General features: G+C 49.0%; 1 protein-coding gene across 2 annotated transcripts in view; it reads right to left on the bottom strand.

Annotated features, from left to right (window-relative positions):
* The window catches only part of LOC147106700 (bestrophin-2-like), a 76576-nt gene extending 56958 nt beyond the window's left edge, over positions 1–19618 (bottom strand). For both annotated transcript variants that reach the window (XM_086007754.1, XM_086007753.1), the window contains exons 1-3: positions 18671–19618; positions 15820–15914; positions 7786–8019 (exon numbers count right to left, since the gene is read on the bottom strand). In XM_086007754.1, the coding sequence (XP_085863880.1) occupies positions 7786–8019; positions 15820–15914; positions 18671–18894 (553 nt within the window). In that variant the 5' untranslated portion in view covers positions 18895–19618. The remainder of the gene's footprint in view (positions 1–7785; positions 8020–15819; positions 15915–18670) is intronic.
* Between the last annotated feature and the right edge of the window lie 5291 nt (positions 19619–24909).

Consider the following 24909-nt stretch of genomic DNA (forward strand, 5'->3'; position numbering starts at 1 on the left):
ATGGAGGAACTGAAAGAAATCAGTATTTGTAGGGAAATGGTGTTAGGGAAATTGACGGGATTGAAGGCCGATAAATCCCCAGGGCCTGATAATCTACATCCTAGGGTACTTAAGGAAGTGGCCCTAGAAATAGTAGATGCATTGCTGGTCATCTTCCAAAATTCGATAGACTCTGGAACAGTACCCATGGATTGGAGGGTAGCTAATGTTACCCCACTATTCAAAAAAGGTGGTAGAGAGAAAACGGGGAATTATAGACCGGTAAGCCTGACATCGGTAGTGGGGAAAATGCTAGAGTCCATTATAAAAGATGTAATAGCAGAGCACTTGGAAAACAGTGACAGGATCGGATAAAGTCAACGTGGATTTACAAAAGGTAAATCGTGCTTGACTAATCTACTGGAACTTTTTGAGGATGTAACTGGTAAAATAGATAAGGGAGAACCAGTGGATGTGGTATATTTGGACTTTCAGAAGGCTTTCAATAAGGTCCCGCATAAGAGATTAGCGTGTAAAGTTAAGGCACATGGGATTGGGGGCAAGGTATTGACTTGGATGGAGAACTGGTTGGCAGACAGAAAGCAAAGAGTTGGAATAAATGGGTCTTTTTCCGAGTGGCAGGCAGTGACTAGTGGGGTACCGCAGGGATCGGTGCTAGGACCCCAGCTATTCACAATATATATTAATGATGTAAACGAGGGAACTAGATGTAATATCTCCAAGTTTGCAGACGACACAAAGCTGGGTGGGCGTGTGTGCTGTGAGGAGGATGCCGAGAAACTCCAGTATGATTTGGACAGGTTGGATGATTGGGCAGAAGCATGGCAGATGCAATATAACGTGGATAAATGCGAGGTTATCCACTTTGGTGTCAAAAACAGGAAGGCAGATTATCTGAATGGCAATAGATCGGGAGAAGGGGAAGTGCAACGAGACCTGGGTATCCTTGTGCACCAGTCGCTGAAGGTAAGCATGCAGGTGCAGCAGGCGGTTAAGAAGGCAAATGGTATGTTGGCCTTCGTAGCAAGAGGGTTCGAGTACAGGAACAAGGATGTTTTGCTGCAGTTGTACAGGGCCTTGGTGAGACCACATCTTGAGTATTGTGTGCAGTTTTGGTCGCCTTATCTGAGGAAGCATGTTCTTACCATGGAGGGAGTGCAGCGAAGATTCACCAGGCTGATACCTGGGATGGCAGGAATGACGCATGAGGAGAGATTGGGTCGATTGGGCTTATACTCGCTGGAGTTTAGAAGAATGAGAGGGGATCTCATTGAAACCTATAAAATTCTAACAGGACTGGACAGACTAGTTGCAGGAAGGATGTTCCCGATGGCCGGGGAGTCCAGAACCAGGGCTCACAGTCTAAGGATAAGGGGTAAGCCATTTAGGACTGAGATGAGGAGGAACTTCTTCACCCAGAGAGTGGTGAACCTGTGGAATTCTCTACCACACAAGGCAGTTGAGGCCAATTCATTAAATATATTCAAGAAGGAGTTAGATATATTTCTTAAGGCTAAATGGGATCAAGGGATATGGAGAGAAGGCAGGGACAGGGTACTGAATTTGGATGATCAGCCATGATCTCATTGAATGGCAGAGCAGACTCGAGGGGCCGCATGGCCTACTCCTGCTCCTATCTTCTATGTTTCTATGTTGGATCCTAGGGAGGACAGAGGATTAGAGGGACCTTGGTGTGTATGTACATAGATCCCTGAAGGCAGCAGGACAGGTAGATAAGGTGGTTAAAAAGGCATATGGGATACTTGTCTTCATTAGCCGAGGCATAGAATATAAGAGCAGGGAGGTTATGATGGAGCTGTTCAAAACGCTAGTTAGGCCACAGCTGGAATACTGTGTGCAGTTCTGGTCACCACACTATAGGAAGGATGTGATTGCATTGGAGAGGGTGCAGAGGAGATTCACCAGGATGTTACCTGGGCTGGAGCGCTTCAGCTATGAAGAGAGACTGGACAGGCTGGGGTTGTTTTCCTTAGAGCAGAGAAGGCTGAGGGGGAACCTGATTGAGGTGTACAAAATTATGAGGGCATAGATAGGGTAGATAGGAACTTTTCCCCTTTAGTAGAGGGGTCAATAACCAGGGGGCATAGTTTCAAGGTAAGGGGCAGGAGGTTTAGAGGGGATTTGAGGAAAAACTTTTTCACCCAGAGGGTGGTTGGAATCTGGAACTCACTGCCTGAAAGGGTGGCAGAGGCAGGAACCCTCACAACATTCAAGAAGCATTTAGATGAGCACTTGAAGCTGTGGTAAACCACTGTTATACCTGCCTGTATGGGTGTTTGTATTCCACTGTGTACATGTCTGTACATGCCCCGGCTGACTCCTCCCACAAGTCCAGGTATAAAGGTGACTGCTCCACAGTCCCTCTGTATTCTGGACTGGTCGACTACTCGAGGCACACCTTCATTCTCTTGTTAATAAAAGCCTGTTAGTTACTCGCTTAACCTCAGTCTTTTGGGTAATTGATAGCGCATCAATTTTATTAACAAGATTTTTTATAATGGAGAAGATCCTCACACCAGCATGCCTGGACTTAGACCATCGGGAGGCTGACGCATCCACCAAGTTTGCTCACTGGCTTAGGTGCTTTGAAAAATTCCTGATCGCCTCCGCTGCAACGGTCAAATCGGATGAGGACAAACTGGATGTCCTGACCTCCAAAGTGAACCACTGAGCGTACTCGGTCATCCAGGACGCGACCTCGTACACGGCTGCTCTCAAGCTACTCAAGGACCAGTACACGCGCCCAGTGAACGAGGTGTACGCCAGGCACCTCCTGGGGAGTCGTAAACAACAACCTGGGGAATCGACCGAGGAATACCTTCAGGCACTGTCTGTGCTTGGCCGGGCCTGTGGTTGTAAGGATGTAAAGGCCGCCGTGTACACAGAGGAACTTATCCGGGACGCTTTTGTAGCGGGCCACAGGTCCAATTACACCCAACAGCGACTGTTGGAGCAGAGTGACCGCGACCTCAACAAGGCCTCTGAACTCGCACTATCATTGGGCGCAACCTACCGGGGCATGGATGCCTACTCCTCTGCACCGTGGACGCCGCGGGGAACGACAGCCTGGGACACGGTAGGACCGTCTCATAGCGTCGTGCCACCCCAGCCGCATCCCAGCAACGGCCCAACTACCGCAGCAGTGTCCCAAGGCCAGAAATGCTACTTCTGTGGCCAGGCCAAACACCCAAGAGCACGCTGCCCAGCGAAAAATGCGATCTGCTCGGGCTGCGGGAAGAAGGGACACTACGCCAGCGTCTGCAGGGCCAAAGCCACCCCGAACCCCAGCAGCGCCGCGTGTGGGCCATGCGGGCCGCCATCTTGGGCCTCCCCAGCCATGTGCGAACCACCGGAACAGCAGCCATTTTGGACGCCTCCAGCCACATGGGGATCATGGACGCCGCCATCTTGGACGCCAGCCGGGACGCAGCAGGCCCCCAACACCGCCTCATCTGATACCCGCAGCGACACACCGACCCCTACGCTGGCCTCCGTTACGCTGGACCAAGCGAGACCGCACCAACTGGCCCGGTCCACAATGGACATTAAGGTAAATGGTCACGAAACAACCTGCCTTTTTGACTCCGGGAGCACGGAGAGCTTCATCCACCCCGACACAGTGCGGCGTTGCTCTCTCCCAGTCCTGCCTGCGCACCAGCGGATTTCTATGGCCTCCGAGTCCCAGTTGGCGGACATTGGCGGCTACTGCGTGGTGACACTCTTAGTAGACGGGACTGTGTATGGTAATTTTAAACTTCTGGTCCTGCCCCACCTCTGCGCTGCCGTTCTACTGGGGTTAGATTTTCAGTGCCACCTTAAAAGTGTTACGATGGCGTATGGTGGACCCCTCCCCCCACTCACAGTCCGCAGCCAGCAGCTTCCAAACTGCCCGCCGCGCACCAGGTGCAACCTCTCCACACTCAGAGTCACCCCCCCCCCCCCCCCCCACTGTTTGCTAACCTCACCCCCGACTGTAAGCCCATCGCCACAAAGAGCAGGCGATACAGTGCCGGGGACAGGGTTTTCATTAAAACCGAAGTGGAGCGGCTCCTGAAGGAGGGGATTATTGAGGGCAGCACCAGCCCCTGGCGAGCCCAGGTTGTGGTCGTTAAGACCGGTGAGAAGCAGCGCCTGGTCATCGACTACAGCCAGACAACAAATCGCTACACCCTGCTGGACGCTTACCCACTCCCCCGCATAGCTGATATGGTCAACCAGATCGCGCAGTACCGCGTCTTCTCAACCATTGACCTGAAATCAGCGTACCACCAGCTCCCTATCCGTCCTGAGGACCGCCAGTATACTGCCTTTGAGGCAAACGGCAGCCTCTATCACTTCCTTAGGGTTCCCTTTGGCGTCACCAACGGGGTCTCCGTCTTCCAAAGGGAGATGGACCGGATGGTCGATCAAAATGCGTTGCAGGCCACTTTCCCATATCTGGACAATGTGACCATCTGCGGCCATGACTTGCAGGACCATGACGCAAACCTCGAAAAATTCCTCTGCACCGCCCAACTCCTGAGCCTGACGTATAACAAGGAGAAGTGCATATTCCGCACAACCCGCCTCGCCATCCTTGGCTGTGTTGTGGAACACGGAGTCATCGGTCCCGACCCCGACCGGATGCGTCCCCTTATGGAACTCCCACTGCCTCAAGGCCCTGAAGAGGTGCCTAGGGTTTTTCTCCTATTACGCCCAGTGGGTCCCCTACTATGCGGACAAGGCCCATCCGCTGATCAAGTCCACCTCTTTTCCCTTGACGGCAGAGGCCCGCTTAGCCTTCCACCGTATCAAGGAAGACATTGCCAAAGCCACCATGCACGCAGTGGACGAATCCATCCCCTTCCAGGTGGAAAGCGACGCATCCGACTTTGCCCTGGCCGCTACCCTTAATCAGGCGGGGAGAACCGTGGCCTTCTTTTCATGAACCCTCCAGGGCCCGGAGACCAGACACTCCGCTGTTGAGAAGGAGGCCCAGGCTATTGTGGAGGCTGTGCGTCATTGGAGGCACTACCTGGCCGGAAAACAATTTACCCTGCTCACTGACCAGCGTTCAGTTGCTTTTATGTTTAACAACAAGAAGAGGGGCAAAATCAAAAACGACAAGATCTTGAGGTGGAGAATCGAACTTTCCACCTACAATTACGAGATCTTGTACCGGCCCGGGAAGCTCAATGAACCCCCGGATGCTCTATCGCGTGGCACCTGCGCGCAGATCGATAGACTGCGGGCCCTCCACAATGACCTCTGCCACCCGGGGGTCACCAGGTTCTTCCACTTCATCAAGGCCCGCAACCTGCCTTACTCCATTGAGGAGGTCAGGACCATGACCAGGAACTGCCAAGTCTGCGCTGAGTGCAAACCGCACTTTTATAGACCAGACAGGGCTCACCTGATAAAAGCCACTCGCCCCTTCGAGCGCCTGAGCGTTGATTTTAAAGGGCCTCTCCCCTCCTCCGACCGCAATGTGTACTTCCTCAACATTATTGATGAGTACTCCCGTTTCCCGTTCGCCATCCCCTGCCCGGACATGACCAGTGCCACGGTCATTAAATGTCTGAACGACCTCTTCACCCTGTTCGGTTTCCCCAGCTATATCCATAGCGACCGGGGCTCATCGTTTATGAGCGACGAACTCCGCCAGTACCTGCTCGCTAGGGGTATTGCCACAAGCAGGACCACCAGTTACAACCCCCGGGGGAACGGACAGGTGGAAAGAGAGAATGCGACAGTTTGGAAGGCCGCCCTGCTAGCCTTAAAGTCTAGGGGCCTTCCGACCTCCCGCTGGCAGGATGTGCTCCCCGATGCGCTCCACTCTATTCGGTCACTGCTCTGCACTGCCACTAACGCCACCCCTCATGAGAAAATGTTTGTCTTCCCAAGGAAGTCCACATCGGGGACATCGCTACCGCCATGGCTGACGTCCCCAGGGCCAGTCCTACTGAGAAGACACGTGAGGACCCATAAAACGGACTCCCTGGTCGAGAGGGTCGACCTCCTCCACGCCAACCCCCAGTATGCTTACATTGCGTACCCGGACGGGCGGGAGGACACAGTCTCCATACGAGACCTCGCACCTTCGGGGGCCCCAGTAACCCACTACCCACTACCAGCCCCCCCCCACGATCCAATATCCAACCCCAGCAGACGGCACGCCTGGGCCCCGCGACCCGCTCGACACCCACGAGGACTACACACCTGTGCCCCAGCCTGTGCGGGACTCGACGCCGGAAGCTTCACTACCCCTGCCGTCGCCACGTCGATCACAGCGGCAGACAAGACCTCCGGAGAGACTCCAATACACAAACTTTTAATACACTTCACCCCGCCGGACTCATTTTTAAACAAGGGGTGAATGTGGTAAACCACTGTTATACCTGCCTGTATGGGTGTTTGTATTCCACTGTGTACATGTCTGTACATGCCCCGCCTGACTCCTCCCACAAGTCCAGGTATAAAGGTGACTGCTCCACAGTCCCTCTGTATTCTGGACTGGTCAACCACTCGAGGCACACCTTCATTCTCTTGTTAATAAAAGCCTGTTAGTTACTCGCTTAACCTCAGTCTTTTGGGTAATTGATAGCGCATCAGAAACGCCATAGCATACAAGGCTATGGACCAAGTGCTGGAAAATGGGATTAGAATAGGGCTTAATAACAACAGAGAATGCTGGAAAAACTCAGCAGGTCAGGCAACATCCGTGGAGAGAAATTTGAGTTGGCGTTTCGGGTTGAAACTCTTCTTGATGGCCTGTGTGGACACGATGGGCCGAAGGGCCTCTTTCTATGCTGTATAAATTTATGACTCTATGACTAGGACTGCCTAGTTGCTTTTCCTGTGACCCCCTCTGATGTTCCCTTTCCCACTGATTTCTTTTTCCCCCTGATTTCCTTTTCCCCACTTATTTCACTCTGTTTGATTTCCCCTACCTGCCTCTGATTTCCATTCTCCCCACTGATTTCCCCATCCCCATCCCCCTCCAACTTCCCCCCGATTTATTTATTTTTATTTGTTCCTGGGATGTGGGCATCACTGGCAAGGCCAGCATTTAATGCCCGGCACTAACTGCCCGTGAGAAGGTGGTGGTGAGCCGCCTTCTTGAACTGCTGCCGTCCACATGGTGAAGGTACTCCCACAGTGCTGTTAGGGAGGGAGTTCCAGGATTTTGACCCAGTGACTATGAATGAACGGCGATATATTTCCAAGTCAGGATGGTGCGTGACTTGGAAGGGAACTAGTTCGCATGTGCCTGCTGCCCTTGTCCTTCTAGGCGGTAGAGGTTGTGGGTTTGGGAGTTGCTGCAGTGCATCTTGTAAATGGTACACACTGCAGCCATGGTGCGCCGGTGGTGGAGGGAGTGGATGTTTAAGGTGGTGGATGGGGTGCCAATCAAGCGGGCTGCTTTGCCCTGGATGGTGTCCAACTTCTTGAGTGTTGTTGGAGCTGCACTCATCCAGGCAAGTGGCGAGTATTCTATCACACTCCTTACTTGTGCCTTGCCTTGTTGATGGTGGAAAGGCTTTGGGGAGTCAGGAGGTGAGACACTCACCGCAGAATACCTAGCTGCTGATCTGCTCTTGTAGCCCCCCGATTACCCCCTTGATTCTTCCCCCCCCCCCCCCCACTTCCTCTGTTCCCCTCCCCCTCTGATTTGTGTCTCTTCCCCTTCCCCCAGTATCTTCCAGGCATGGATGGAGCTCTGCCTGGGGTGTGGCCCCAACCCTGGCTTCTTTTCCTGTAGGCCGCCCTGGTGCATTTCCTCACCTGCCTCCATCATGTGCCTCATGGTAGGAAAGCGTTTGTAGACGGCGGTGCTGACCGAGCGGAAGGTGAGGATGGAGGCGAGGTTCGCGTAGCGCATCAGTGTTCTTCGCAGCATCCTGCCGTACTCGTCCGTGCCTTGGACATGACAGGAAACGGTGCACGTGAGGCAGTCCAGCCACGGCATGCTCTGGTACTGGTTCCACCAACGAGACACAACCAGACTCACGTAGAATCCTAGGGAGCGAAACCGTCACCAGTGAGTAGTAAAACACTAGGAGGGCAGGGCCCAGTGGCATACTGGTTACCTTCTGACTTCTCCCACTTTGTGCTTTTAGGTGACCATCATTATATTACACTCCTGAAGTAAACTTTGTCTCATAGAGCTTTATAGGGGAAGGCCCTGAGCAGGAAAGAGAAGGGGAAGGTATTGGTTACACAGGCAAAGATGTAGGCTTTTAAAATGGAGGGAGACAGCTAACAAGTGGGCTTGGAAGAGTATTCCAGTGTGAAAAGATAGAATGATTGTGTAGAAACTAGGGAGGAATGAACTGGTAGGGGTTGGACCTGCATTTTGGGGCTGACCTAGATGGCGTGCTTTCCAATAAAGAGCCAGAGTTGGGAATTGGAAATAATGAGTAAAATATGAAGCCCAAACTATTTCCCTTTGCCCTCTTGCATCCAGATTGATGCTGCATACTAAGCCCTCAGAAAGCTACATACATGCCTATAACTGCAGCAGGGCATACTTTATTACTGGCATTTAAAACTGGACTGTTGTCACATGACCATTTGGAAAGGTAAGCCCACAAAGCAATGTTATTAAAGAACTAACCTGCATTGTACATGTTTATTTCTTTACTCACACACAAGCAGATGGTCACTTGGGCTCTTCCATTTTCCAACATCTCAGCATTATTTCTCGAATGGATAAAGTGACGCATAACTTGAGCAAGCAGACCAAAATTAATGGAGGCCCCCCCTCAACTTAGACATGAACAGGCCACACTGGACATGGTGGGGCCTGTGAACTCAGAGTGGGTTGGCCATGTTAGTGTCCACACTGAAGCTCAGGGCTAGTACCATTATATTTAGTTATTCTTTCTTCACTCACTCACTCATTCACATTGCAGCAAGCCACACACACTTCAGCTATTCAAGCTCTGCTCCAAGAGTGCTTTTCAGCCACCATTCTGAAATACGTACTTCACTTTCTATAGCTGTCCCTGAAGAAACAGCCACAGGCCACAGTGCCTCCCACGATGACCCGGCGCCTTACCAGCATCATTCACTCCATATGTAGAAAGTACTGACAAGGTTATATCCATCCTCGGGGATTTAGGTAGTTGGATTGAGGTGTGTACACAGGATGAATTACAGAGCACAGGTGAGCAGGAGTAGGTGTTGGAAACAGGAGGAGCAGGAATCGGGTGTGGGGACCTTGACTGCCACTGGCAGTGTCGTTCCTGTGATACAGGTTGGCTGGAGGTTAGACTCTAAGGGTGATTTTAACCAGGGCGAATGGAGCGGCTGCCCAGTTGAAATCACCTTTTTTAGTTGGCCGATGTAGTGTATGTAACCGTTCCACCTTTAAGAGAACTATTTAAGGGTTGCACTACTTTATCTTGGCTGCTGTATACTGTAATACCGGTGGTGACCACACCGGTATATAAGTGCTGTGTAATGATTTATTGGGCAGTTGCGCCCTGACCTTCGACTAGTAAAGACCTGTTAAAGTTTACTCTTGTGGTTTGTGTAGTAATTCTCAATATAACACACAGACTTAACAGTGGCGACGAGTACGATCTTACCCTGCGGCAGAGATACATCCAAGGCAGTTTAACGGGCGTCGAGAGGAGGCATCCGCCCTCATCATTCTGCTGAGAAAAGACTCGGGTCTGCAGAGCAAAGGAAGAATTCTGACATGAAGCCTTCCATCAGCAACAGGCAGTGATCATCCCTTCTATCACGGTGGTGGGTAAGCCGATTAGCGACGAGAAGCGAGTCGGCCATGTTGGCTGTGAAGTAGGGGAGGGAAAAACGGAGGATATAAGGGCGGAGAACTCGACCACGGCCGGGGAAAAGAGCTGGACAGAAGTCGGGGCCAGAGGCGCTGAGACTGGGGCAGCGTAGGCACGGGAGCCGCGGTGAAAAGTCGGGGCCAGAGGCGCTGAGACGCACGGGAGCCGCAGTGAATGCAAACGCAGCCGGTGTAAAAGACCGGGCTGCAAGCGGGCTGGGAGACGCAACAGCGTCGAGAGAGAGCTCGACCGCGACCGGTGAGAAAGGCCGGGCAGCTACCGAGGCCGCGAGGCGCAGCGACCGGGTCAGCGTAAGGCGCAGGAGAAAGTAAAAAAAAAAACGCGGAGAACTCAGCCGCAGCCGGGGGGAAAGGACCGGACTGCAAGAGGGGCTGGGAGGCAAGATTTGAAAACCGCTGGGGAGGGCGCACGCAGCAATACGGCAATCGCCATTACAGCCAGCGGGGGAGAAAGGCAAACGCGGGAAGCCGCCATTTTCATAGGCGGGGGAAGAAGACAAGCGCGGGAAACCGCCATTTTGGAAAAAAAAAAAAAATAAAAGAAAAATTTCTTTTTGTTTCTCAAAGAAGATTGCGAGGATGCCTAAGCGTGGTAACATCAATGATTTCGATCCCGATGTTGAAGATTGGGCCACGTATGTAGAACGCATAGAGATATATTGTAAGGCAAATAAAATATCAGATGAAGATAAAGCACTAATCTTACTAAACTCAATGGGTGCGAAGACATATGGGCTATTGAAGCATCTTCTATCACCAGCTAAACCGGCGGATCAGACTTTCGCTAAAATTGTTGCTGTCCTGAAAAATCATTTGAATCCCGCACCGCTGATGTTAGCGGAACGATTTAAATTTTATGCGAGAACGCAACTGAAAGAGGAAAGCAACGTGTAGTACTTAATTGAACTGCGTAAGCTAGCGAAATACTGCCAGTTTGGGGAAAGCCTGACAGAGGTACTGAGAGACAAATTCGTGTGTGGATTGTCGAAAGAAGAAACCCAAAAGCGGCTGCTTGAAGAGAATGATCTTACACTTGATAAGGCTGTCACTATTGCAGCATCGCACGAAGCCGCAGCGAGAGGCACTGCAGAAATGCAGCTGAAGGCAGCGGTACTCAGCGTAGATCAAATGGCTTTGGGTACAACGAAATGTTATCGTTGTGGGAAGACAACACACGATCAGAACCAATGCTGGTTTAAAAACCAGGAATGTAGAAAATGTGGCAATCTTGGTCACATAGCTAAAGTATGCCGGTCAGGAAAGAAGACCAACAACAAAAAGTCACCACAGGAAAAGTGCAGAAAGGTACATAAGGTGGCTGAGAAGAGTTCGGATGAACAGAATTCGGATTCAGACTCCAACAGCAAGGAACTGGGTAGTCTGAGAATTCACAACGTGAGTAAGGAAGCTGACCGACAAACTATCTGGGTCACACTGCAGATAGCAGGAGTCCAAGTGAAGATGGAATTGGACACCGGATCGGCGTTGACGGTCATGAATAAGCAAGATTACAAAAAGTTATTCAAACATATTCCCCTACGGGATACGGAGATAGTATTGCAGACATACACGGGGCAAAAAGTATACCCCATCGGAAAGATAAAAGTCAAGGTGATACACAAGGGCAAAGAACACCAAGGAATGGACTTATATGTACTACCTGAGGGAGGTCCACCACTTCTGGGACGGGAGTGGATCAGGAAAATAAATATGGACTGGCACTCCCTAAACGCAATAACGGTAGATTCCGGAAAAGAAGATGTCAAACCTGAACGATTGTCCAGAATATTGGATGAGGCTAAAGAGGTGTTCCAACAGGGACTGGGAACACTGAGAGGAATTAAGGCAAAAATCAAGATTGCAGAACATGCAAACCCAAAATTTTTCAAAGCCAGACCGGTACCTTATGCGATACGACCTGCTGTGGAAGCTGAGCTGGAAGGGCTGGAACGTTCAGGAGTACTGTCTAAGGTGGACTGGAGTGAGTGGGCCACGCCCATTGTTCCCGTCATGAAGCGTTCATCGAGTAACAAGCCAGGGGAACCGGGGAAGGTCCGCATCTGTGGAGACTTCAAGATCACAGTTAATCCGGTGCTTCACACGGTGCAATATACGCTTCCGCGGATTGAGGATATCTTTGCTTCATTGTCTGGCGGGAAACGCTTCACCAAGATAGACCTGGCACAAGCGTACTTACAGATGGAAGTTGAGGAAGAGTCGCGCCAGTATCTCACAATCAACACGCACAGGGGCTTGTATCGATATAATAGACTGGCTTTTGGAGTGGCTTCGGCTCCAGCAATTTGGCAGAGGGCCATGGAGCAGGTATTACAGGGAATTCCAAGCACTCAATGTTACTTGGACGATATCCTGATTACAGGAGATGACGATGAGGAACACCTTGCAAATTTGAAACTGGTGCTCACCAGGTTGAAGGAATATGGCCTTCGAGTTAATCGCCAGAAATGTGAGTTCTTTCAGAAACGGATCTCGTACTGTGGTCATGTCATTGACCAGGAGGGGCTGCACAAGTCACCTGACAAGATCGAAGCTGTTGTGAAGGCTCCCGCTCCGGAAAATGTTTCCCAGTTGAGATCGTTCCTAGGGTTGATTAACTATTATCATAAGTTTCTGCCAAATCTATCCATGGTGCTGCACCCGCTGAATGCTCTTTTGCAGAAAGAAGTACCATGGAAGTGGAGCGAGGACTGTAAGAAGGCCTTTCGCAAAAGCAAGACATTGATCACCTCAGAGGAAGTGTTGGCTCACTTCAACCCAACGCTACATATTCGTTTAGCTTGTGATGCTTCTCCTTATGGTATTGGAGCAGTACTCTCACACAAGTTGCCAAATGGCTCGGAAAGGCCAGTCGCATTTGCATCCAGATCATTGACCTCCGCTGAGCGCAACTATGCTCAGATAGATAGGGAGGCTATCAGCCTGGTGTGGGGAGTAAAGAAGTTTAATAATTACCTGCAGGGCCAGAAGTTTACACTGCTGACAGACCACCAGCCGTTGGTATCCATATTCAACCCTAAAAAGGCCGTTTCCATTATGACAGCGCAAAGGCTACAGAGGTGGTCCCTTTTCCTAGGGGCACACCAATATGACATAGAATACAAAGGATCGAAACAGCATGGGAATGCTGACGGTTTATCGCGCCTACCGTTGCCAACGGTAGAAGAGGCGCCTACAGTGGACCCAGTGGAGATGTTCCACTCAACCATAGTGGAATGTCTACCAGTAACAAATTCTACGATCGAAAAGGAAACAAGAAATGACCCGACTCTCTCACGAGTTTATGATTTAACGGTGAAGGGATGGCCAGCACATGGCAAACCACTGTTGCCAGCATTTTCGCAAAGAAGAGAACAGATGTCAGTGTGCCGAGGAACTTTGATGTGTGGATCCAGAGTGGTGATTCCACCCAAACTCCAGCATAAAGTGCTAAAGGAGCTTCACGAGGGGCATCTGGGTGGAGTGAAAATGAAGAACCTAGCCAAAGCGTTTGTGTGGTGGCCAGGTATCGATGGAGACATCGAAGAAATAACCAAGAGCTGTCTAGGATGCCAGAAGGTCCAAAACGCCCCACCACAAGCTCCTCTGCATCCATGGGAGTGGCCCTCATCTCCATGGCAAAGGGTACATATCGACTTTGCTGGTCCATTTATGGACTCAATGTTCTTAATCGCGGTGGATGCACACTCCAAGTGGCCGGAGGTAATAAAGATGTCCTCCACCACCACGGAAAAAACCATCACAGTATTAAGGACCATATTTGCCAGGAATGGGCTGCCGGAACAGATCTGTTCTGATAATGGACCGCAATTTGTGTCCGAAGAATTCAGGAAGTTCTTAAAAAACAATGGGGTTAAGCACTACACGTCCGCCCCATACCATCCCGCCACCAATGGATTAGCTGAAAGGTTTGTCCAGACCTTCAAGAAGGCCATAAAGGCCATGGGTAATGAAGACATAAATCTACAACATAAGGTAGATAACTTCTTGTTGGCGTACAGGAATGCAACACATGCGGTCACAAACCAAACTCCCGCCATGATGTTTTTCAATAGAAGACTAAGATGCCGGCTGGATTTGATCAAGCCAAACATCAGAAGGGACGTAGAGAACCGGCAATTTCAAGGCATGAATGAAAGGCCAACTAGAACCTTCCAGATAGGTCAACAAGTTTTGGCCCGGGACTACCGTACCGAGAAATGGCAGCCTGGAACTATTTGCACACGACTAGGACCGCTGATGTATACCGTGGACATTGGTGAAAGCATAATAAGGCGCCATGCTGACCAGATCATAGCGTCATCCGAAAAGGGACAACCTACACCACAACTCTATACGCCTAATGATGAAGCAGAGATACCCATAGTATCTACCTCCGATCCGGTGATACTGGAACCAGATGAACCCGACACTGGCATTCAAGCCAAATCGACCTTGCCAAAAGAACCTACTACACCACCGAAAACTACTACACCACCGAGGCGTTATCCGGACCGAGTCAGGAAGCCTCCAGAGAGACTGAATCTGTGAACTGTTTTTACATGAAGTTGTGTATATATGTTATGATGTTATGTTTAATGGGGAATATATACTGTTAACCTAAAAAGGGAGGATTGTAGTGTATGTAACCGTTCCACCTTTAAGAGAACTATTTAAGGGTTGCACTACTTTATCTTGGCTGCTGTATACTGTAATACCGGTGGTGACCACACCGGTATATAAGTGCTGTGTAATGATTTATTGGGCAGTTGCGCCCTGACCTTCGACTAGTAAAGACCTGTTAAAGTTTACTCTTGTGGTCTGTGTAGTAATTCTCAATATAACACACAGACTTAACAGCCGAGGCACCTGCCTGACTCGGGCCTTATTAATACATACAAATCAGGGTCCAAGTGATGTCATTAGGCCCCCAATGACATTTGAACTGTCAACTGAGCTGTGCCTGCCCCGCTCAGTAAAACTGTTCAGGCGAAGAAGTTGAGGCTCTATAAGGTAAGTTTTGAACTTATCTTTGCGGGCAACTTCGTCGGTAAGGGTTGGTGAGCACAGTCCGAATTAGCTCATGGCTGTCTTTTCATCCGCATCTTCATACTCCAAATAAGACAAAAATAGAGCAATTCCTCCTTGGAATGCTTATTTTAAAATTATAATTATTACAATGGTAAACCCGAAGCAGAGCTCTGGGTTGGGAAGAGAACTTCAAAAAATGTGACAAAAATGGATGAAATAACACCTAGCACAGTACTAAAGATAAATTCTACTTTTGGATATTCTCAAAACACAGAATGGACCCTTTAAATGCAGATGTCCTGTTAATTTGTCTGCTGCCATCATCTAGTTTATTCAGCACACTCCTGGTGAGAATCACCAATTGAAATGTATTTGCATAGTAAAATGAAGTTCTCGCCCATTTTTGGGAAGAGGTCCTTAGGCTTGCCTTAAGACCCAATTGGATCTGAGGGTGGGCCAGCAGCGGCCTGCAGATGTTTTGTGGAGCCTGCTCCTTCTGACTCCACAAGAAACTACACTCCAGTAAGTTTTGGGACCTTTTTTTGGGTAGCTGCTGGTTAGGCTGCTCAAGACCTGGAAGGGCAGGCTCCGACTAGGGCAAACGGATTTACCCATCCTGGTCTGAGATGGGTGCAGGAGACTCATTTCAATATTGAAAAGAGGCCTGCGCTCATTTCAGGGGTCCGCCAGGGCCACCTAAAACAGGCCCCCACCAATTTAGCAGTGGCTCGAACGCCCGTGCAGATCTGGTACGGGTCTCTGCACTACTAAAATTGGTTATTGTTGCGCCTGTTGTAGACCCATAAATGGGTGCAACAATGTTGAATTTAGGCCCCTCATTCTCCAAATGGGTTGTTCTGAGGAGGACTTAACAAGAGAGAAAATGATTTTGAAGCAAACTCTGCCACAAAATCGCAACTTTAATCTACAAACGGAGGGAAGATAAAGAGAACCCGCTGAATTCTTACCGAGCACAAATGACATTGGGATCAGGTCAGCATAATTGTTACAGTTGATGGCCATTTTCTCAAAGAAGCGCTTTTGGCTCTCTTTCAGCATAAACCTACAGATATCGGAGGAATAAAATACAAAGCACCATAACTGTTGAGCAGAACACACAGCTCACTCAGAAGGCATTGTACTAGGTACATTATTTTAACTGAGAAACCTATGTGATAGGCCAAGACCCATAGTCCAGGACAAATAAAATTGGAAAATCATTAAGTACTGGCCAGTTGCAGTCAAGCTTCATTTAAAAAAGTGCCTAGATTGTCAGAGAGAGGAAAGACAGGAGGTAACAGATTCCGGTTTTGAGGTCCTGAGAGACAATCACAGAATATACAGTAGAGAAATGGGCCATTTGGCCCAACTGGTCTATGCCGGTGTTTATACTCCATAAGAGCCTCCTCCTACTCTAATTACCTTTTCACATCCTGTCCCCGAATCCCTCTATTCCCTTCTCCCTCTTGTTTGCATTAAGCCTCCCCTAAATGCATCAATGCTATCTGCTTCGACCATTCCAGGTGGCAGAGAGTTCCACACTCTCACCACTCCGTGTAAAGAAATTCTTCCTACATACTTTATTTTATCCGTGGCTGCTTTATATTTAAGCCCCATTGTTCTGGACTCACCCATAAGTAGAAATAGTTTCTCCACATTCAGCCTATTGAACCCCTTCATGATTTTAAAGAGCTTTATCAGCTCTCCTCTTATTCTTTTTTTCCGAGCCTTAGCCTGCTTAATTTTTCCTGTTGATTGCACCCTCTCAATTCTGGTAATATCCTTGTAAATCTTTCTGCACTTTAAGACTAGGCGATGGTACACACTGTCAGCAAGAAGGAAGAACATGTAGGACGGCAGTGCTGTGATATAAATGCAGCGGTACCACAGCTATCAGAGGAGCCAAGTGCTACTTCAGTGAGTAAGGTTGCCTCTGGTTGTTGTATGTTAACAACATGGTATAGATCAAAGGAAATCTAACCCCCAGGAAGCTTTCAGATGTTTCTCCGTAGATAGCAATAAATTTAATCAGTCATGATATGTCATTATGTATTCTGGCAGTGGGTGGGCCAAGAGTTCAGCCTGCTCACACAGGCCATCAATTTGTTTTTTGAATTATTGCCTTGTACAGACCAACCCTCCTCCAGGGATGAAAGTTTAACCCACAACTTAGAAGCAACTGAATATGTATAATTGTGTACATCTGCAGTCGTTGTCTCAGTTTCCATCAGTACTTAATGTCAAATAACAACAGAAAATGCTGGAAAAACTCAGCAGGCCAGGCAACATCCGTGGAGAGAAATTAAGAGTTGGCGTTTCGGGTGAACCCTTTTTCAAAACTGGAAAGGAAATAAAATAGATCGAAGGCAGGGTTGCGATAGAACAAAAGAGAAGTGAAGAGACATTAAGAGGTATTCAAAACCAGACGAGATGGTGATAGGACTAGTGGAGACAAAAGACGGCTAAGATTAGGTGTGAAGTGTACTGGCAGAGAGACAGCTGCCATGTGGGGGAGAGAGAAAAAAAGGAAAGGGGGGGGGAGGGAGGGAGGGAAAAACCAAAACAAAGGGGTGGAAAAAAATATATAAGTAAAACTGTAATAGGGGCCGAGGTTATGATCTGAAATTGTTGAACTCGATATTGAGTCCGGAAGGCTGCAAAGTGCCTAATCGGAAGATGAGGTGCTGGATTAGGCACTTTGCAGCCTTCCGGACTCAATATCGAGTTCAACAATTTCAGATCATAACCTCGGCCCCTATTACATTTTTACTTATATATTTTTTTCCACCCCTTTGTTTTGGTTTTTCCCTCCCTCCCCCCCTTTCCTTTTTTTTTCTCTCTCCCACATGGCAGCTGTCTCTCATCCTGCCAGTACACTTCACACCTAATCTTAGCCGTCTTTTGTCTCCACTAGTCCTATCACCATCTCGTCTGGTTTTGAATACCTCTTAATGTCTCTTCACCTCTTTTGTTCTATCACAGCCCTGCCTTCGATCTATTTTATTTCCTTTCCAGTTTTGAAAAAGGGTTCACCCGAAACGTCGACTCTTAATTTCTCTCCACGGATGTTGCCTGGCCTGCTGAGTTTTTCCAGCATTTTCTGTTATTATTTCGGATTTCCAGCATCTGCAGTATTTTGCTATCGTACTTAATGTCAGCTTGGTTCAGTTGGTAGTACGGTCATCTCTGAGTCACAAGGCTGTGGGTTCAAACCCCAGACCAAAAGTTGGGCATATAATTTGGGCAGGCACCAGCGCTGTACTGAGGGAGTGCTGCATTGTTAGAGGTACCGTCCTTCATAGGACATGGTAAACAGTGGACCTGACTGCCTGCTCAGGTGGACCTTAACAATCCTGTGACACTATTTGTAGAAGAGCAGAGAGGTGACCTGGCTAACATTTCTCCCGCAACCAATAGCACCAAAACACAAAACTAGTCATTCATTTCATTACTGTTTGTGGGGTCTTGTGCCCAAATGGGTGCTTTGCTTGCCTAAAAAAAGAACAGTAACTGTGCTTAAAAGTAACTAATTGTATATGAAACACTGAGAGATGTGGTGAGGTGCCACATAAATGCAAGTCTTTCTTCCTGTTTTTGCCCTGCAGTCTGTACCAGTGTTTAAAGCACAGGGGAAAATTAGAAAAAAAAATGTCCTGGTGAGGGAGCAAAGCAATGAGATGAGTAAATAAAAAGTAAATGGGAGGGAGGAGGAAAATGAGGAAAAATAATCTACATAAAATACAAAGAGAATCATCAACATGGTGAGGTGTTCTTCTGACCCCTAAACCCAGCCCCCCCCCCCACCCAGACTGCTCTTACCTGTAAATGCAGCTGAGAGTGAGGTAAAGCAGCGTAAAGATGAGGAACTCCTTGTACAACAGTTTGTATATGCTGCCCTTCCACTGTAGCAACAGCTTGGAAAACCCACACAGGCGGGCGTTAGCCACGCGGCTCGTGTAGGTCACCGTCATACCGCGGCCTGGAGGGAGGAACACAACATGAACTGTTGCCAGTGGATGATTATCTGAGAAGGTGCGACACATTTTATTTTATTTTCTAACCCTCCTCTTTTACTCCCCTCCCCGTGTCCTGAAGGTGCTGACTCGTGTTGGGATACGGTTCCATCGGCACTGGCCATCATTAAGTACATTGAATGAATTACCATTTTGTGAGCATCAGTGGACTATTCAACCATGGGGGAGCTGTTCAGAAGCGGAGTCTAATTTTGTCCTCAGTTGAATTTCGCACATGTACTCTAGCAGGAGTCAATCAGTAGTGGAAATCCTGCTGGGTTTTTACCCCAACCCAGCACAAGGGTATTGAGGCCAATTGCAGTGCATGTGCTGCTACCCAGGCTGCGATCAGCTAACTCAGCACTGACCGAGGATTGAGCTTGGCATGGATCAAAACCACAACAGGTGGTGCATTTACCATCCGAATTAGTGGCCAGCTCGGAAAAAGCCACTTCCGAGACGTTAGACCGAGACCCTATCTGCCCTCTCAGGTGAATGAATAACATCCCATGGCACTATTTTGAAGAGCAGGGGAGTTCTCCCTGGTGTCCTGTACAGTATTTATCCTTCAACCAACACCTAAAAGACAGATTTTCTGGTCATCATCACAATGCTGTTTGTGGGAGCTTGCTGTGCACAAATTTTCTGCTGCATTTCCTACATTACAACAGTGGCTACACTTCAAACAGTACTTCTTTGGCTGTAAGGTGCTTTTGGACATCTGAGGTCATGAAAGGGGCTATATAAATGCAAGTCTTTCTAAACTGATGCATGTTTCCAAGGACAGTTGGATTTAGACTGTAGAAAGTGAGAGTATCGTAGATTAGCTTGGAGACTGTCAGACATTCGCTCAGAGACTGTAGACAGCGAGGGTATCAGACTATAACAGAGTGAAAGTATCAGGCTGCATTACAGTGAGAATAACCGAGAGTGAATCAGATTGCATCACTGGGAGAATATCAGATTGTCTAAGTAACTATAACAGACAAGTGTATTGAATGTCAACATAGTGTCTGAGGCAACACAGAGGTTAGTTTGCAGCACTTGAAAGTAGCATGGGGAATCACAGAATCACAGAAACCCCACAGTGCAGATAGAGGCCATTTCGGCCCATCGAGCCTGCACCGACACATATCCCACCCGATCCCCGTAACCCCTACACCAACACATATCCCACCCTATCTCCGTAACCCCACATATTTTAATCCCCCTAACACTAAGGGTCAATTTATCATAGCCAATCAACCTAACCCGCACATCTTTGGACTGTCAAACTGTAACACATCAAAAATGTAACAGAGAATCAGACTGTAATACAATGAGAGTATTCAACTAACACACCAAGAATATCAGACTGCAACATAGTTAAACTGGAGAATGAAGTAAGATTGTAACATACCAAGAATATTAGACTGTAACACAGTGTTAAATGGGTACACAGCACGTTTGGACAAGTCTGACACAGATTCTAATTCAATTGCTTCCTGGAATGTAGTAATCGGTTTGGGAATCCAAACATGAATGTCTTTACTTTTGGGGTAATTTGCTACGTGTAAGGTTTTTTGAGGTTCTTCTGGGTTTGCTTGCTGAAAACAGACTTACTTGGACCAGTCAACACGCACCATTGAAAGTCCAAAATGGATATGTGACGCCTCACAATTTCAGAGAAATCCAAACAGATGTGAAATATCTTTCTTCATATGTACTTCGAAGTCCTCCCAGTCACTCAGCTTTGCTGGTAGGACAGAGCACATGCGAGGAGTGCTGGTAGTATTGGTTAGTTAACACAATCAAACATCAGTTTACAAATGGTACTCACTGTAGTTTAGGGCTACAGGCTTTCCTTTTTCTTTCTGTCCGAGTTCCGATTTCCAGAAAGTTCCTGAAGGCTCATTTTTGTGCGTGTGGTAATAAGGCAAAAAAAAGCGCAAGGATTTTCCAAACCCTTTCAAGTAGTGGTGGTCACTTGATCAGCTAATCCGCAAATTTACAACACTGCTTTGTTCCTGTGTTAATCTCTTTCTCTGACGTTCACTTAAGTTTTCATTGCTATTTCACAACACAATGGGGTTGGAGAGACAAACTCGTAGACTACCAGAACAATTTTTGACCATTAAGGTCTAGATCCTCAAAAGCATGATTCTTTGTCACAACAAAAATAATCTTTTGAACAAACGAAACCAGTCATGGTTTTTTCATTCCGTTTTTCCAAAGTTGTCCCTTTTTAAGAGTTGCTCATGTAGGTAGCCTACACTTTCAGTTGGGGTTGGATGAGCCATGTACACCATTACTGCCAAATTGACCAGAAGGAGGTGCAAACAGTGAGGTGGCAGTGCATAGGGTCGGCAGTTCCCCTCATTGGGGTAGAGGGTAATGCCTCCTGCTCTCTCTGGGGTGAAGGCAGGAACATTGCCATACCCCTGTGGGATGGTATAACAAACATAAATCATTTTTGTCCATGATGGATTATTTATTGGACTCTTTCTTGCTGGTCACAATACACTCGAGGTTAAAATTGGTTAATGCTAGCTATTTGTGCAAGCTTCAGAGAATATATATGTCAGACTGGTTGATATACACACTTCAGGCTAAGGCATAGAACTTGTTTAGGAAGCCCTTAATATATTGCTGATTGATTGCTGCCATTGTCCTTGGATGGTGATCCATTTGACAGGTCAATGGCTCAAGCCAGTCAATTCAAATACACGCATCCTGTGGAGTTATTTACAGTAGAAGGTGGAATTTTCCAAGTTCCAACATGGTGCCTAGCTTGCTGTGAGTACGAATCAGAAAATTGTGGGCCCACTGCTCATAACTTTCCACCCATTGAAAGCAATGACTGGAATTATTTTTGATTCATGTTTGCAGTGGGCCAGGTACCATGTCCAAGGTGAGGATATGGAAAATCTACCGATGCATTTCAGAGTCATAACGGCACAGGAGGCCATTCGGCCCATCGAGTCCATGCCGGCTCTCTGTGGAGCAATCCAGTCAGTCCCATTCCCCTTCTCTATCCCCATAGCCCTGCAAGTTTATTTCCCTCAATTGCATATCCAGTCTCTCCTTGAAAACATTGAGGGGGAAAAATTTGGTTGATTGGCGCCACCCGTTTACGCCCTAAGAGGGCGTTAATGGGGCGCAAAGTAACTAGCGCCCGGGCGCGGCGATGTTTGCGCCGCATGCGAAATTGACCATTTTGTGATGGCGCTAAACACTACCGCCACGATCTCCTGCGCCCGCAAATCGTGACGTCAGTCGAGCATGCAACGCCCCGGACTGGATATTGAGTGGCGCCCCCTTCCTTTCCGCCTTCCGCTAGCAACAGGTGGAGGGGAACGTTTTGCCGTCGGGAAGGGGCTGGGGGAGCGCTATTTAAAGGCGGACTCGTCCTGCCTTTTTTTGTCAGAGACATTTTTGCACCACACATTCCGAGAAAGAGAGAGAGACTGACTTCTGGAGAGATTCAACGCTGTGTGAAGGAGTTTTGGGTACTGAGCAGCACTTTGCAGGTTCTTTTTAATTTGACCTTCCTTGCATTGATTTAGAAGACTATGGGGGCTGCACTGATTTGGGGCATCGTTCTGCAACTGCAGAATCAGAGGCATCAGAGACGCAGAGAGTGGCAAACATGGCCAGAGGGAGGAGGGCCAACAGGCCTCTGCACAGGAGACCTTACCCTCCCAGGGTATTCTGGGAGCAATTCTCCTACATTCATTTGTCTAAGGAGCAGTGTTTGCGCAGCTTCAGCAAGGAGGTCGTCACTGAGCCCTCTATGAAAGGTGACGCCAGTACATCTCTTTCCCCATGACCCGGACCAAACAGCATGACCGCGCATTGGGCTTTGCGAGGATAGCGGGCTTCCCCATGGTACAGGGCGCCATTGACTGCATGCATGTGGCATTGCGGGTACTGCATGAAAATGCAGGTTTTCCAAAACCGCAAGGGCTATCACTCCTTAAATGTCCAGTTGGTCTGTGACCACAAACAGCTGATACTCATCCTGCGCCAGACTGGTGTGCCAGACCTTTTCCAGGCACCGCATCAGCCAAGTGGTTGGCTCCTCGGGGACAGGGGTTATCCACTCTGCACCTGGCTGATGACACCGCTCTGTAACCCCAACACCCCTGCCAAGCTGCGGTATAATGAGAGCCATATCTTCACCAGGAACATAATTGAGCATTCAATCGGTGTGCTCAAGCAACGGTTCTGCTGTCTGGACCACTCAGGAGGAGCCCTGCAGTACTCTCCTGAGCGAGTCTCCCTCTTCATAGTTGTATGCTGCATGCTTCACAACCTCGCAATCCTCAGGACCCAGCCAATGCCACCAGGGATTGGTGCACCACTGGAGGAGGAGGAGGAAGAGGAAGAGGAGGATGATCAAGGTGGGAGGGAGGCCCACAATGTTGAAACTGCAAGGGCCGTCCATCAACGGCTGATAACAAGCCGCTTCTAGGCCCCTACTCAGAAGATGGCTTCTGGCATGGAGAACATCATGGAAAGCAACCCGCACCCCCTACAGCCGGCCAAAGCTGCAATGATTCCAAAGGCCAAACATGTACATTTTGAATACAACTACTTTTTTATTTAACAAACTCTGTGTGTGTCATTTATTCAGGACAAACAAATAGAAACAAACACAACAAATCATGAATTTACGGAACTGGTTCTCACAAGCTGGATAAAAATGGCAAAACAGTAAACAAATGTTATCAGACGAACCTCGACCTTTACTACAAACATTCCCACCATTTATTTAGACCTCCTACTGTTTGCCCTTCGAGGGTGATCTCCATCCCCTGTGCATTTCCCCCCTTCTGCTCCTCCGTAATGGGGCCCCAGTGGCTGCAGCAAGGCTGGTGGAAGGCTGCTAAATGTCAGATGCTGAGACAACAGATGCCCTTGAAGGATGCCCTCGACCAGCTCTGGGCCTGGAGGTCCCGGCTGCAGACTGCACTAACTCTGCATGGGCGGCAGCAATCTGGGCTGGCTGTGTTTGCAGGCGGTGGCAAGTGCAATGGGGAAATCACAGTGGTGGGAGCAGGAATGCTGTCATCCTGAGAGGACACAGCACCTTACTGCTCGACCGACACACTGGCACTCCCACGGGGCAGCACCTCAGCATCCGGAGCAATCTGCTCGAGCACAGATTGCTGACCTGCTGCGGCACCATGAGAGCCCCGGGGCAATGTGGCCGAACCAGCAACGATGGCAGCCATCAGTGCTTGCGTTACATCAATCTGAGACTGCATGAGAGCAGTCCAAGATTGGATCGCAGCAGCCAGTGACTGAACTGCAGCACTAAGCCATTCTGTTGCGTCGGCCTGTGCTGCAGCGGAGTGCTCCACACTCCTTGCCAGTCCATCAATGCTTTTGGGCACCCTTCCCATTGCACCCATGAGCTGAGTGTGCACATTCAAGGCCTGGGTATTCATTTCCACGATGAGGCGCTCCTTCTCTGCGTCCAGTGCAGCAGGACTCGCTTGCCTACTCTCCCTCCGGGGAGATGGCCTCCGAGCTTCCCTACCCTAATGGCGTTGCTGCAGCCCGCTGGGTCCCGGAGCTTCACCCTCATCAGACCCTTCCCCCCTGCTCCCCTCCAGGGAAGGCGTGGTCCCAGTGTGGCCATGGGCTCCCTCGGGAGACGCAGGCGCTGAGGCTCCGGCTTCCTCTTCCTCCTCGTCTGGGCCGTCGCTCCCATTGCTTGGTTGAGGGACAGGCTGCTCAGCTGGTGGTTCACCATCTGAAAGCAGGGAGGTACAAGAGTGGCTTTAGCGTCAAGACAGTTGGGCAGTAAAGGAGCAAGGACTGGAGAGATTTAGTAAGTTGGATTGAAAGTGTAAAAGGCTGGTGTTGTGAGGGGCAAGTGGAATGAGAGAGGAGAGAAAGCTGATGAACTTACCATTGCTGTCCCCAAGGGGGTCGACTTCTCCAACAGCCACGGCACCGATCCTGTTGATGCACTCCTCCAAATCGCTGAGGGTCTGCAGCTCAGCCGGCCCTCCACCCGTCCGTTGCTGCTGGCGCCTGTTGTGAGATAGCTTGGCC

The sequence above is a fragment of the Somniosus microcephalus genome, chromosome 15, assembly GCF_052327205.1.
Source record: "Somniosus microcephalus isolate GS21.2 chromosome 15, FLI_Smic_1.0, whole genome shotgun sequence".
In the NCBI taxonomy this organism is placed as follows: domain Eukaryota; kingdom Metazoa; phylum Chordata; class Chondrichthyes; order Squaliformes; family Somniosidae; genus Somniosus; species Somniosus microcephalus.